Genomic DNA, 15,078 nt, shown 5'->3' with positions numbered 1-15,078 from the left:
CTCTATGATGGCGGCTGCGCGAAAATCACGCAGCCGCGCATCATACACGGATGACACACGGAGCTGCCAAGTGCCTTTTGCGCGCGCAAAACGCAGCGTTTTTTGCGCGTGCAAAACGCACACGCTCGTGTAAATGAGGCCTAAGAGTTACTTAGGAGCACGGCTCCCCAGCAGCACAGAGTATTTCAGCAGATAAATAGTTACATGTACTCCCACATGAAACGAGCGACCGCATATATCAAAAGGATCTCAGCAGCCAATCAGAGCTCAGGATTTATATTTATAAACAGCACTGTGATTGGCTGCTGTGAGCAATAAGGCCATTTGTTGGTTACAGAAGACCCACAGATTATCCGTCCATCTTCTCTTATTTGGACAAAACAAACAGAAAAATATTTAAAAAAACAACAACTTTCCCAGGTCTCCTTGAAAAAGAAAATAAGTTTTATTTCTAACTTTATTACAAATCACATCAACAATACCCAGTTTGTAAGAAATCCTGAGGACATCCAGTGCAAAGTTCACCACCGCAAATGACTTGAACCCACGTGAAAACCGCTGGTGGAAATGAGAACTAAGGTGCCAGAAGGGGGCTCAGCGGAGCTGGTCTTCGTACTTATCGGGAGGCGTCGTGTCGAATTCCAGAGAATTGTTTGTGGAAACAAATCGCAGATTAGTGGCCGAGTGCAGTTCATTTACGTGACAATTATTTTGGGTGGCCTGAAAGAAAAATAATATAAGACTTAGGTTGAGACCGCACGTTGCCGTTTCCCTAAATAGTTAGGGGGTTAATGGTAAAGTCCCTGGTGGTCTAGGGCAGTGCAGGGGTTAATGGTAAAGCCCAGGGTGGTCTACGGCAGTAAGAGGGTTAATGGTAGGGACCCTGCTGGTCCATATTCTGGTTTAAATACTCCGCTCTCAGGTTGCTCCTGGAAGTCCAGTCCTTGGCAGCCCCCTAGGAATTGGGGGGCCTTGTGCACTTACCCAGTTTGCCACCCACTAAAACTAGCGGTGTACACGTAGACTCCACCTAAGGCTTCGTTCACATCTGCGTCGGTGCTCCGGTTATGGGTTCCGTCGGACCTTTCCGTCAGGGGAACCCATGGAGTCCAAACTGAAACCATAGGTTTCCATTTGCATTACCATTGATTTCAATGGGGACGGATCCGGTGAAAATGGTTTCTGTTTGTCACCGTTGTGTAAGGGTTCTGTCGTTTTGACAGAACGAATAGCGCAGTCGACTACGGTATTGATTCTGTCAAAACGAGGAAACTCTTACACAAATTTGCACCGGATCCGTCACCATTGAAATCAATAGTGATGCAAACGGAAACCTATGGTTTCCAATTGTTTCAGTTTGGATTCCGTGGGTTCCCCTGACGGCAAGGTCCGAAGGAACCCATGAACGTCCCAACACAGATGTGAACGAAGCCTTACTACACCGACCAATTATCAGTATGATCGGCGAATGATAGTAACGATAATTGGCCTGTGTAAATGACATGTAGTAGCGGTCAATAAATCGCTTGATTTTGTTTCTTTTTTGTAATTTTTTTTTATTACAATTTTTATTGTATATTTTTTTTATTTCACTTTTTTTTATGCCAATATCCTAAAACTTAAAGAGGATGTCTGGTTTAGAAAACCTATTTTCAGAAAGCCTATTAGGCTGGGTTCACACACACTATTTACGGACGTAATTCGGGCGTTTTAATAGGTCTTACGATATTCTGTGCCGACGGGCATTTTTTTTACGCGTCGCTGTCAAAAGGCGGCGCGTAACAAAGACGCCCGCGTCAAAGAAGTGCCTGTCACTTCTTCAGACGTAAATGGAGCCGTTTTCCATGGACTCCATGGAAAAACAGCTCCAATTACGTCCGTAATGGACGCAGAGAAAGACGCCTGCACATGCCATTACAGCTGAAATTACGGTGCTGTTTTCTCCTGAAAACAGCACCGTAATTTCAGCCGTAACGGACGCTGCCGTGTGAACATACCCATAGGGAATTCTGAGTTAATAGGGGAGTCTCTCATTCAGGACCCTCGTCTATTAGCCAGAGGAGAGAGCGGCTACAAAGAGCGTCTCTAGCTCTGGAGGACCCGACATGTACATGTGTTACGCGGATAGCCTATTGATATCAAGGTGGACTGTGTAATACTTAATTTCTCCTGTGGTGGCGCTGCAGGGAAATTGAACGCTTGCTGTCAGTTTCTTCCCCAGATAACAGTTCATTGCTGCAGGTCTCTCAGCAGGGGGACACCCTGTGATCAGCTTATCCTCGGTGGGTTCTTCTAACCAAAAGGGTTTGTCTAAAGCCGACCACCCCTTTATTTATTAATTGGATCTGGGATATAAAAAAGGGCCTTAAAGGGGAATTTCTGTCAATTTTCCTATTGATACATTTTTGTAGTGTTTAGAGAAATCAGAATTATCTTTGTTTTAAATATATTTGTGCACAGAAGGACGTCGCTTATATACCATAAAATACCAGGCTGAACTACAGCATCACCGGTGACTACTAAAATGGGCAACGGACATGAAGGAGACACAAGGCAGTACATTGTGCTACAATAACACAAGAAACGTCTAACTGTACTATACATTTTTATAAATGACATACCGGTAATTACTGTATTTTTATTGTATTAGTTTCCCTTTAAATGGTACTGTGCTGTGTGCAGTTGTAGTGTGCTCATGTGCCACTAGATGGCAGAGTAACACAGGCTTTTTCATTGATATTTTACATTGATATAAATTTTTGGGTAAATCACATATGCAGAATGTTTTTTTTCTATACCATCATATAAAACCCAGTGCCTCAGGTAATTAAAAAAGTCAGTCAGTCGCTTTTCAGTCCTTAAAACAGACCACACAATCGAACGTTAAGGAATATTACTACTTGGAGTCGGTATGTTCTCCCCACACTTCCATACGTTCTTCTCCATTAGGACACAGTTATGATCAGTGACTGTCTCCAACTCAATTGCATTGTCTATTGGGAGTCTGAGGTAGTCTAATCACGGTCTCATCAGTGGCTCAGCGTACTGCCGCCACCATGCTTTACACTGCAAGTTGTCTTGTTTAGATGCTGTGTATAAACACAAGTCCGAGTATTGGCTCACTTTTAATAATTATAATGGGTACAAGTAGCTAACAACATAAAAAAAACAATGTATAGAGTAGAGGAGTGTTTCAGCTTGTACTGGCAAGGATAATGGTTTGGAATTATAGTCTCCAGGCAATACCTGAATAACAAAACAGAGACAGTACTGATCTTTAGGATTCTTCTTCCGCTCCTTCCTCCTCTTCCTCGCCTTCTTGTTCGTTATCTGCTTCTGCTTCCTCCTGGAGTGTGAGGGGGCACAGAAAGCATTACTGGTTTCACCTGATGCTGTCAGCAGGGGGCAGTATACCTCTCCTGCTCTTCTTTCAGTGTGGGAACATGGAGGCAAGTGGTGTCTGCTCTATTATGGGGGTACTGTGTGGGCACTGAGTCTAATATGGCCCTATCGGAGTCTAATATGGCACTATGTAGGCAGAATTTGGCCCTATATAAGCACCATATGGCACTATGTGGGTACTCTTTGGCGTTATCTGTGGACTGTTTAACACAATCTTAAATGAAAATGGGATTCTGGGCGATATAGTACACATTATGTATCTGGGCAATCTATATACAGTACATTGTATGCTGCAAATGGTGAATTGGGGCTGTGTCTGGGCCATTGGCAGTCATAGACAGCACAGGGCCCCCGTGCAAGAACAGTATGTGGGCCCCTTACTCTCCATTATCTCACCAGAGAACACCCCACCGTCATGTACCTAACAAATCATCAATAATTTTGAGCCATTGTCAATAGCTCATACACACAATTCAATAGACAGTACAAAGTGGCTTTTAAGGTGGCAGTGGACCCCCCCCCCCCCCTACCTACTGGGCCCCTGTGCAGCTGCACAGGTTGCAGCAATGCTATGTCCGCCCTCTGGGCACTACCTGGCATTTTCCAGACAATGTGTGCACGATCTGGGAACTGTCCAGCGCATTATATCCAGGGACAATATGGCACAATGACAGGATATTCATATATAAATATGAGCATTACAAACATGGCCGGCCTTAGGGGTGTGCGAGCTGTACGAGCACACAGGGTGCTGCACCCGTGACCCTCCTAGCATGTAGGGGGCGCCACTGGGCTCTGCATCTACTCTGTGCTCTGTTCTTAGTTACACACACAGAGTAAATAAGAGCCAAGAAGCCAGAGAAGAGAAGGAAACTCTGCCCACAGCCTGTCCTGCAAGAAGCCTGCGATCCTGTCAGCATGGAGGGATGGTGAGTACCTATTTGTGTCTGTGTGTATATGTGTGTCTATACAATATGTGTCTATGTGTGTATACAGTGTGTGTGTGTGTGTGTGTGTGTGTGTGTGTATATACAGTATGTGTCTGTGTGTGTATACAGTGTGTGTGTGTGTGTGTGTGTGTGTGTGTCTGTGTGTATATGTGTGTCTATACAATATGTGTCTATGTGTGTATACAGTGTTTGTGTGTGTGTGTGTGTGTGTGTGTGTGTGTGTGTGTGTGTGTGTGTGTGTGTATATATACAGTATGTGTCTATGTGTGTATACAGTGTGTGTGTGTGTGTGTGTATATATACAGTATGTGTCTATGTGTGTATACAGTGTGTGTGTGTGTGTGTGTGTGTGTGTGTGTGTATGTATATATACAGTATGTGTCTATGTGTGTGTGTGTGTGTGTGTGTGTGTGTGTGTGTGTGTGTGTGTGTGTGTGTGTGTGTACACGTCTATATAGGTTACCTGTATGTACATATTCCAGAATGTGTGTATGTATATTTGCCTGTATGTCTAAATATCTGTCTTCTTGTATGTACAGTATATATGTTCCAGTGTGTCTATATATGTGGTTAATTTTTGGTTTGTGTAGGGGGCGGCAATAGAGTCCCGCACAGGGCGTCATCCAACCTAAGGCCGGCCCTGGTTACAAGTGGAGCCATGTTGTCGCTCTTACCGGTCTCAAAAACTTGGGTGATATGGCAGATATAGTCAGAACCATATAACAGATGTTACTGGTCCTTCATGAAGGCGCCTCGTATTGTTACTGGCTCCATCTTACCTCCTCGGCCACTTCTGCTTCCACTTCTGCTGCCGCGGTTTCTGGCTCTTCCTGCAAAAGTAATTTAAGAAAGACTTGTAGAAAGATTACAAATGGACGCTAAAAATAAACAGAAGAACAACTTCCCCACAGTGTTTGTCAGTCTGCAGGATTTTCATTTTTCTGTATTAGTTGGGTGCCCATCATAGAGTAGAATTAAAAGGGGTTGTCCAGTTTAGAAAACCCATTTTCATACACCCTACTAGGGAATTCTGAGTTAATAGAGGGGGGTCCTCAGTTCAGGATCCTCATTTTTTGGCCAGAATGGAGAGCAGTTACAAAGAGCGTCTCTCACTCTGGAGGACCTGTCCTGTCCTGTATTACACATACAACCTATTAATATGAATGGGCACTGTGTAATACTTAATTTCTCCTGTGGTGGCACTGCAGGAAAACTGAACACTGCTGCCAGGTTTCCAACATATTACAAATGATCGCTGGTGGTCCCAGCAGGGGGACAATTTCTGATCAGCTTATTGTCAAGGGACCTGTCTAAGGCCCTTTTCACACAGAGTTTTTTGCCGCGATTTTTGCCATGGAAACCGCAGCAAAAACCGGCAGAAATCGCCTCCCATTGATTTTAATGGGAGCCGGAAAAAAAAAACACTTGCGGGAAAAAGAAGCGACATGCCTTTTCTTCGGGCATTTCCGTCTCTGACCTACCATTGACATCAATGGGAAGCAGAGAAAGCGTTTTTCCCTATGTTTTTTGCCGCTCAATGGCCGCAGCCGAAAAACGCGGCAAATAGCGTGCAAGCAGGTTTGGGAAATGTGATCGGCTACAACATTTTCTTCACATTGATTCCCATCCCTGAAATCGGACTCCTGCTCTGTCACATCTTGTTATTTGCACCCACTAAATGTATCCACGGTGCCCTGTACACGCGGCGGATGTCAAAAGAGTGTCCTTATGGGGTATGCCGGACCACAATGTGTCACCGTACCTTTGTTTTTACTGTATAACGTGTAGTGTAGCGGAGAGTGGAAAATATACGCTGGTAGAGCGCACCGTGTAAATAGATCCTATTGGCCGAGAGCATTAGAATAGGTGAGGTATCACTCCGCAGTGTGAAAATTCACTCCCACAGGTCGCAACAAATGTCTTTTATTTGCCACGAGCTGAGTGTAAGGCTGAGTTCACACAGAGTTTTTTTTTGCAGCGTTTTTTGCGGCATTTTCGCTCTCGCCCATTGAGCGCCACAGGCAAAAACGCAGCGAAATACGCTTTCTTTGCCTCCCATTGATGTCGATGGGAGGTCAGAGGCGTAAACACCCGAAGATTGGGCATGTCGTTTCTTTTTCCCGCGAGCATTTTTTTACCGCACACGTGGGGAAAAAACGCGTTTGCCTCCCATTGAAAATCAATGGGCGGCATATTCTGATGTTTTTTGGCGCGTTTTCCGACACGGTTTCCGCGTCAAAAAAACTCAGTGTGGACTGGGCCTAATTATTCGTCTAGCCGTAATGGATACCCAATATAATAATAATAATAATGATATATCATACCGGCTTCTCTTCAGAAGGATTAGCGTCGGACTCTTCCTGCTTTTCCTCTGGCTTTTCGTCGGTCACAGCAGGGGTGTCGCTAATCTAAACAGAGAACAGATAATCCACATCGGTCAGAGACAAATATTCCGCATGTTACACATTTTATTCAGCCGTTTTTCGGATAGATCTGCATTTGGGAAATCTGGGTAACAACTAATACGGCTGCCATGGTTAGGGCCGGGCCAAGGGGTACATGGCGTATGCAACCGCCTAGGGCGCCACTTCGCAGTAGGCGGGGCCACAATATTATTGAAAATGCCATGCAGAATTACAGCCTGATAAGCCCGCCCATTTACCTAGCAGGAGAACTTCGTAACCAATGAGCGCCGTCCTCCTCAGACTGATGGAAAAGCTCAACCAATAATGCAGAAGGCGCGGGGAGTGGTCACAACTTACTTCTCGTCGCTCCATGGTCCTCTTCTGCACCAGTCTGGTCTGAATACATTTTGGGGTCTTGTGTCTGAATATAATTGGGGGTCTCATATGGCATCTCAATTAATGTTGGTGTCTGGTCAGGGTTTGAATTATCTTACGGGGTCTGGTCTGGGGTCTTGATTATTTTGGACGAAGAAGCACAGAATTCTGGGTAAGTATAGGATTTTTTTTTTCTGAGTTGTGTTCTTGGCGGCAGAATCCCTGCTCTTCCACCGCACAAAACGCAACATCTGTTATTTGTTGCAGGTTTTACCTTCCCCATTGAATGCGATGGGGAAAACTCGAAACACAAAAGCAGCGATTACGTGAATACAATTCACATGCTGCGGATTAAAAAAACGCAACGCAGGTCAATTTCATAGCGTTTTCTCCGCTTATAATTTACGCAGCGTGTGGAGGAGATTTGTTCACATCTCATCCGTTCTGCTGCTACTGTGTTATGCTGCCGATCCACAACAAAATCTGGGACGGAGCTAAAGAATTAGATGGTTACAATTACTGATGGATTGTTATACTTGGGGTGACACACAGGGGGTGCTCTATGATGAGCTATTGGAGAGCAAGGTGCCCATTTACTGTTCTTGCACAGGGGCTTTCTGCTGTCTGTGTCAACTCCTGCCCAAAACTGGAGATTTTTAGGGTATGTTCACATGGCTTATTTTCGTCCGTTTTTCAGGCCTTAAACGGCCAAAAAATCGGAAGCAGAACACGTCCACACATCTGCCCATTGATTTCAATGGGAAAAACGGCGTTCTGTATCGACGCGGCCCTTTTGAAAAACGGCCATGTAAAAAAAACGCCCACGAAAAAGAACTGCATGTCACTTCTTGAGCCGTTTTTGCAGCCGTCTTTCATTGACTCTATAGAAAAACAGCTCCAAGAACGGCCATAAAAAACGCGAGTTGCTAAAAAGCATCGGTTGCGAAAGTGGATATACCCGTACAAGACCAACTTTAATAGTTGATCATTTGCATTTAACAAGGGTAACGGTCTGGAGATAATAAAATGAAACGTAGTCTGATGTGATATCCACATGCAGCCACAAGGGGGCGAGCTTGATTGTAGATACAACAGACGTGTAGAAGACATTGGGGTCGCGTGAGATGAATACACTGGAGTGTGCGGCGGTTTATTGTTGGCTGCCGGATCCCGCCATATTTAATCACTCCTGAAGAGACAACCCATTTCATACTAGAATGTGACATATTGGACTGCAGCTAATCAGGTCTAAGCTGATCTGAACGACACACATGACAGCAGCCATCTGCTCACACAGATACATGCATATTATATGACATATACCGCTGTATACCAGGCTGTGCGATGCCGCCTCTGCCATTTGTGAGGCTGCACCCATCATACCGTGTGGTGTGGGCTCAGCCTTATTTAATAGGATAATGGGAAAGCCCAGAGGACAAGTTTACACTCAGCAAACAGCAGGAAGGGAATCTGCTTAAAGGGCCATGAAACCTTTAGTCGGCGGCTTGTAAAAGTGCAGTTTATAAAAAACGATCTGGTGATATCATCAACACGTATTTATGGAGATATTTTATGTTAGATCGTAACCAGTATAGTACTCAATCACATTCTCAACAACGATAAAATTATGCCGTCATGCATGATGCCCATTAAATAGTGGCAGCTATAGAATTAAAAAAATAATTAAAAATGTTAATGATAAAAAAATGGAAACATAATATTCCAAACATCTTGGATTTATTCAGTGTCGAGTAGGAGGTCCGCGCGCAGACATACACGCACTTCCACGCCTTGGCAGCTATCAATGAGGTTATTAATGGATGTCTGAGGAATGTTTTGCCACGCTGAATGCACTTGGGCACGCAAATCATCAAGATTGGCTGCTGGCAGCTCCGTTTGCAATTGCCGACCAATGAGGTCCCAGATGTGCTCGATGGGAGACAAGTCCGGAGATGCTGCAGGCCATTTTAGCACGTTTAGGCCAAACAGGCTGCTCACAGTAGCACGAGAAACATGCGACCTGGCGTTGTCCTGTCGAATAACGGCTTCTGGGACACTTTGGTGAAATGGCCGTACCACCGGTTCCACGAATCAATGTAACGCTGAGCTGTTAGTGTACCTGAAATAAAGACTAGAGGGGTCCAGCTACCGTACATTATGCCACCCCACACCATAATCCCGGGAGTAGAACCAGTGTGACACACTCTTGTGAAGGCCTCTTCATGGAATTGCCCACGTGGTCTCCAAACCAATCTCCGGCTATCATTGCGCTCGAGACAAAAGTGGGACTTATCACTGAAGAGGACAGACCTCCATTCCAGCCTCCGTTGCCGTCTGGCCCAATGTGGTGCAAACTCCTTGTGATGGTTTGTGTCGACACTGGTTGCCGCCTTAGGCTTGGGATGTGACATCCAATTTAACTTGCAGTACAGAATTGATCACTGCGCGCCATTCTTCTAATCAGACGATCTGTCCGTGAAGCATTCACCTCCGCCCACTTCCCATTCATTTTTGTTCTCCCAACCTCCGCGACACGCAACGTTGAACAGTGCTGACATCTCGGCCTACTGTCACTATGCATAAAGTGCACAAATAATGTTTCATACTGTGCCCAAATAACACTATCACACAGTGCTCATTTATAGCAATACAATTCCATTATACAGTGCCTACATAAAACCATCATAAAGTGCCCAAATACCACCACCACACAGGGCCCAATCAATGCTACTAATGTAAAAATATAAAAATAATATAACCATCCAGTACCCCGAAAAGAAACATACACCACCATACAGTGCTGAGAAAACGGAACCGAAATATCGTCCATACCTAAAATATACAATTTTTGATGAAACTTTTAATCAAGCACAGCTATTATTTTGAAAGTCAAGTGAAGGAAGGAAAACCACTGGTGACAACAGGTTTCCCTCCATGTCGCCGTTAACTAATAAATCAATTCTACAGTGTGAAAACCCAGCAAATAGCACCTCATATCTCAGCTTCCTGTGTGAGCTGTCATGGGGCTCTATGGTCTCTATACACACCACATAATAACGTAGTGCAATTGTCTAGTCTAATCTCCTCATCACCCCCATTCTGTTGTATGACGTTCCCGTATGGCAACACCAAGGACATGATCTTATAAGTGGAGGGAGAAAGTGGCACCGATCCCTGGCTCCACTCTACATAGGCTACAACTAAGAGGCAGAGAGTAATATGAATCCTGTAAGGGTGGCTACCATAATGGACTATATAGTTGGCGGAATAGTCCTATTTCCTACTACTCATGAGGCATTACATTTCCCCCTAAAATAAAAAAAATTCCCAATAAAAATGAGTCCTTGAGTTGTCCCCATTCTGTCAAGCCATTTCTCTCTGTTTCCATGAAAGTTGGGCGACAAATCAATATGGCTGCCCCTTGAATTGCCATCCAGCTTTCCCATGCTCCTGGCGGCTCTGCCTAGTCATGCAGTTACACATCCTCCACTGCTGTAAGATTTGCCAGCATAGACTATTGATGGACACGCGGAGACTGTAACTCTCTTCAGTCTTTGCAGTAACTTGTGTTTCAATAATCACAACTGATAAAAATATCCCAATTCCCTGGTGTAGTTATCTAGATGTGATCAAGCCTCACCCCCAGGAGGGCACGTGTATATATATATTTTTTTTTTTTGCCTGGCCAACATTTGCACAGCAAAACGCTTCTTTCCTTTGTGGCAGCTGGGAGTTAATGGTCAGAAATGTGTCCATAGATTAATACAGTTTCCATTGATAGCTCCCCTCCCCCCGGAAACCAAGCAAGCAGTGGCTTTATCTAGGCCTCCAGTAATACAATTAAACGGTCATCTATCAATAAATATGCTGACTTCTAATGATAACAATATGACTCAGCTGCCTGTGTCACAGTCTACACAGCAAAGCTGAAAGTGAGCTGCAGCAAACAGATAATGTCAGCCTATTGTGTGTTCTCCAGTTACGTGTGAAAGATGCAATATTTTAGGATTTATTTAGATCTCATCTTCATTTGTTTTGCTGTTAAATGTAAGCTATTGTTTTTTGTTATCAGTCATTTCAGACTGGGGAGAAGTGGACTGTAGTGTTTTTCACAGAATTTCTGAATGGAGTTCCAGAAAAATTCCTGTTCCTCTGATCATTATGGTATCCCATCTCCACTGCTCAGAACATTTAATAACATGCGAAACATACAATGCTGTGAAAAAGTATTTACCCCTGCCAGATCCTTTTAATAATTACATATTTTTTTGACACGGAGTTGATCAGGGAAACTGACCAGCAACCATTGACATCAGTGTGTCCATTGATTACAAAAGTGAGCGTGGTCTAGCAAAGCTGAGTGAGTAGTGGAGGCATCTGAGGCTATGTACACATTTGAAATGTTTTTTTGTTTTTTTTTGGTGTATCATTCAAAACACTGTTTTTTTTTAATTTTTACTTTTTGAGATACAGCTGCTTTGTGTTCTGTATACAGAACAGCTGTATCTTGAGCTGAAACCTGCATCTGTCAGGTCAGCGGCACTGACGGGATCACATCTAAGTTATGAACTTAGATGTGATCAGAAACAGCCTGATCCTGCGTGTCAGACACACACAGGAACCGCTGGCACTGATCCCATCAGTCCTGCTGACCTGACGGATTCAGGTCTTCGCGCATGATACAGCTGCTCGGTATACAGAATACAAAGCAGCTGTATTTCAAAAAGTTTAAATTATTTTTAATACAATTTAATTAGAAAGTTACACCAAACACACCGATAGACATTTTTATTAAAGGGAATGTGTCGCTAGAAATATATATATTTTTTTCAGTTAAACAGTTATTATTTAAGTGATTAAACATTGTTTTAATTTTTTTAATTTTTTCACAAGTCAGGAAATATTATAAATTAGATTCTAATTTATAACATTTCCATGTGCTGGTCACTAGAGGGAGCAATTCCCAAAATTGCAGCATTGCAATGTAGTAAAGCAACCTCATTGCTTTATGCTGCAAATTTGGTGTAGACACACACGCTCTTGTGAGCTCACACAATCCCCCCTCCCTTATTCTGGCTAGTGCCAGGAGAAAGGAGGGGGTTGAATCTTCTAATCCTCCTACAATGTGCATTCGCTCAGAAAATGGCGGCACACAGTGTAGGAGGATTAGATACAGTGGTAATCAGACAGTATAACACGAACATACACAAACATCACATACACAAACATAACTTACCTGCTCCTGCCGCCGCTGCCGCCTCCGATCCTACTCCTCGCGTCTTCGCTGCCTGGAACATATGTCCGAAAGCCGCGCCTGGAAGTAGTCATCTTACTGTCCGGCCGCGGCTTCTGGTCCACATGAAAATGGCGCCGGACGTGGCTCTGCCGAAGACCTTCCTTTTGGACTGTGTGGGAGCTGCGCATGCGCCGTTCCCACACAGACGGCGTACACTATAGTGAATGGAACGGCTCCCGTTCGCATTCTCTATGGGGTTGTGTGTGCCGTATTCCATCTCTGTATGTGTCGTTAATCGACACATACAGAGATGAAAAAAAAAATGGCAGCCCCCAAAGTGAAGTAAAAGTAAGAAAAAAGAAAAAAGTAAAACACAAAAACACAAATAAATAACATTTATTTTATTTAATAACACACTAAAGGCAAATTGATAATAAATTTTTATTTTTTTCGCGACACCCTTCCTTTAAAAACAAAACAAAACACACCAGTTCAAATGTGCACATAGCCTTTAAAAGGGTTGTCCCCAGATTGCTATGCCTGTCCATGGGCTGGGTCTGGTATTGCAGCTCATCTCACTGCAAGTGAATGGGGCTGAACTGCAATACCAGACACAACCCATAAAAATCTAATCCTGGACAATCCCTTTAAGGAGATAGAGAAGGTCGTTCTTCACTTGTTAATGAGTCATATTTGAGCTTGCTGCATACTGGCAGCGCCACTTACATAATGTAGGAGGTGGCGTGTATTGTAAGACGGGATCTCTCGGTGTTGTTTCATTTTTAATATGTATTATTTATTATGTATGTGTTATTGTTTTGTTGATGTTATAACTGGCAGGACTATGCCCATGATGAGCACTAGATGGCACTAAGCTCATTCACAGACTAGAAGTAATACAAAAACAAATGAGTGTTTTGTATTCCGAGAACTGAGAAAACAATAATAATATTTTAGTTGAAATTAGTTATAGAGAACGACTATAAAATTTATAACCCCTACAGAAATAACATACCGTCATTTCTGTGATACATAAGAGATGATGATACATTTATAAGTACCTGAGAGTAAATATGACTAGCATAATGTGAAAATTTACCAAACCAGATATAGGAGAGGCATGGAATATGCCAATATACTCTAATATACTGTAATAGAATATAATGTAATATGTCAAATATCATGTCATAATATGTAATAGAATAAAATGTAATATGTCAAATAATCTAACACAATACTGTCATATAATATACCATAATAGAATATAACTTAATAAACTGTAATATAATGTCATGTCATATAGTATATATCAAGTAATATAATGTCATAGTATGCTGTAATTGAAGAAAATGTAATATATAGTAATATATTATAATATCACGTCATAATATACTGTAATAGAATATATACTATAATAAAATATCATGTAATAAGTCAAAAAATATGTTATATAATATACTGTCATACAATATAATGTAATATCATGCAATATAATGTCATTTAGTATCATTTACCTTTGTGCTTGCAGGTGGAGCCAGACCTAGGAACACATGAATTCCATTCCCTTCCTTAGCATCAAAGAAAGACTCAAAGTCCTGGAAAAAAAACAGACTGGTTTGAAAAAGGACACTGCGAAAACTCTGCTACATTTATTAGATTATACAAGAAATGGTACTGATATGGTGTCTGTATTTAAATTAAATGTTCCCATATAAACTCAATTTAGGGTATGTTCACACGAGGGCGTCCGTAACGGATGAAATTACGGGGATGTTTCAGCCTGAAAACATCCCCGTAATTTCAGCCGTAACGGCATGTGCAGGCGCTTGAACGCCGCGTCCATTACGGACGTAATTGGCGCTGCTATTCATTGGAGTCAATGAATAACGGCTCCAATTACGCCCCAAGAAGTGACAGGTCACTTCTTTGACGCGGGCGTCTATTTACGCTCCGTCATTTGACAGCGGCGCGTAAATTACGCCTCGTGTGAACAGACAAACTTCTGCCCATTGCTTTCAATGGGCAGATGTTTGTCAGTGCTATTGAGGCGCTATTTTCGGACGTAATTCGGGGCAAAAACGCCCGAATTACGTCCGTAATTAGTGCGTGTGAACATACCCTTATAGTTTATACATAGACAAAAAAGTTGAGTCACTGTGTATATAAAATTGCACTACTTATCTTGTGCTGATCCTGAGTTACAGCCTGTATTATACTCCAGAGCTGCGCTCACTATGCGGCTGGTGTAATCACTGTGTTACACACATTACTTATCTTCAGTGGCGTAACTACCGCCGTAGCAGTCATAGCAGCTGTTACGGGGCCCGCGGCATGAGGCGGCCCGTGTAGCCCGCCGACACTGGGCCCCCACCATGGCCGGAGGCTTCGCTAGCAGCCGCTATGGCTACTACAGCGCGACGCCACTGAACACTCTGGCAGAGTAGGGAGGTATCTCCCCGCTCGGCCATTAAACAAAAGACATGTATCCCCTATCCACAGGACAGGGGATACATATGTGATCGCTGGCAGTGATAGGGAGAACGGGGGACTGAAAGTCCCCTGACATTCTCCATCACAAACCTCGGACTTCCGGGGTCTGTGTCGGGAGCTCCGTAGAAATGAATGGAGCGCCGGTCGTGCTTGTGCGCATGCGTGACCAGTGCTCCTTTCATTTTTATTGAGCTGCGCAGACGCCGGAAGTCAGAGGTTA

At 43.4% G+C, this 15,078-nt stretch overlaps 1 protein-coding gene across 1 annotated transcript in view; it reads right to left on the bottom strand.

The window, feature by feature from the left end:
- Positions 1-460: 460 nt before the first annotated feature.
- SH3BGR (SH3 domain binding glutamate rich protein) overlaps positions 461-15,078 on the bottom strand; it is a 29,103-nt gene continuing 14,485 nt past the window's right edge. The window contains exons 3-7 of the mRNA XM_075847679.1: positions 13,883-13,963; positions 6,677-6,760; positions 5,132-5,182; positions 3,247-3,346; positions 461-720 (exon numbers count right to left, since the gene is read on the bottom strand). Coding sequence (XP_075703794.1) covers positions 3,278-3,346; positions 5,132-5,182; positions 6,677-6,760; positions 13,883-13,963 — 285 coding nt within the window. The 3' untranslated portion in view covers positions 461-720; positions 3,247-3,277. The remainder of the gene's footprint in view (positions 721-3,246; positions 3,347-5,131; positions 5,183-6,676; positions 6,761-13,882; positions 13,964-15,078) is intronic.

The sequence above is a fragment of the Rhinoderma darwinii genome, assembly GCF_050947455.1.
Source record: "Rhinoderma darwinii isolate aRhiDar2 chromosome 5 unlocalized genomic scaffold, aRhiDar2.hap1 SUPER_5_unloc_6, whole genome shotgun sequence".
NCBI classification, from domain to species: domain Eukaryota; kingdom Metazoa; phylum Chordata; class Amphibia; order Anura; family Rhinodermatidae; genus Rhinoderma; species Rhinoderma darwinii.
This window is presented reverse-complemented; position numbering and strand designations above follow the sequence as displayed.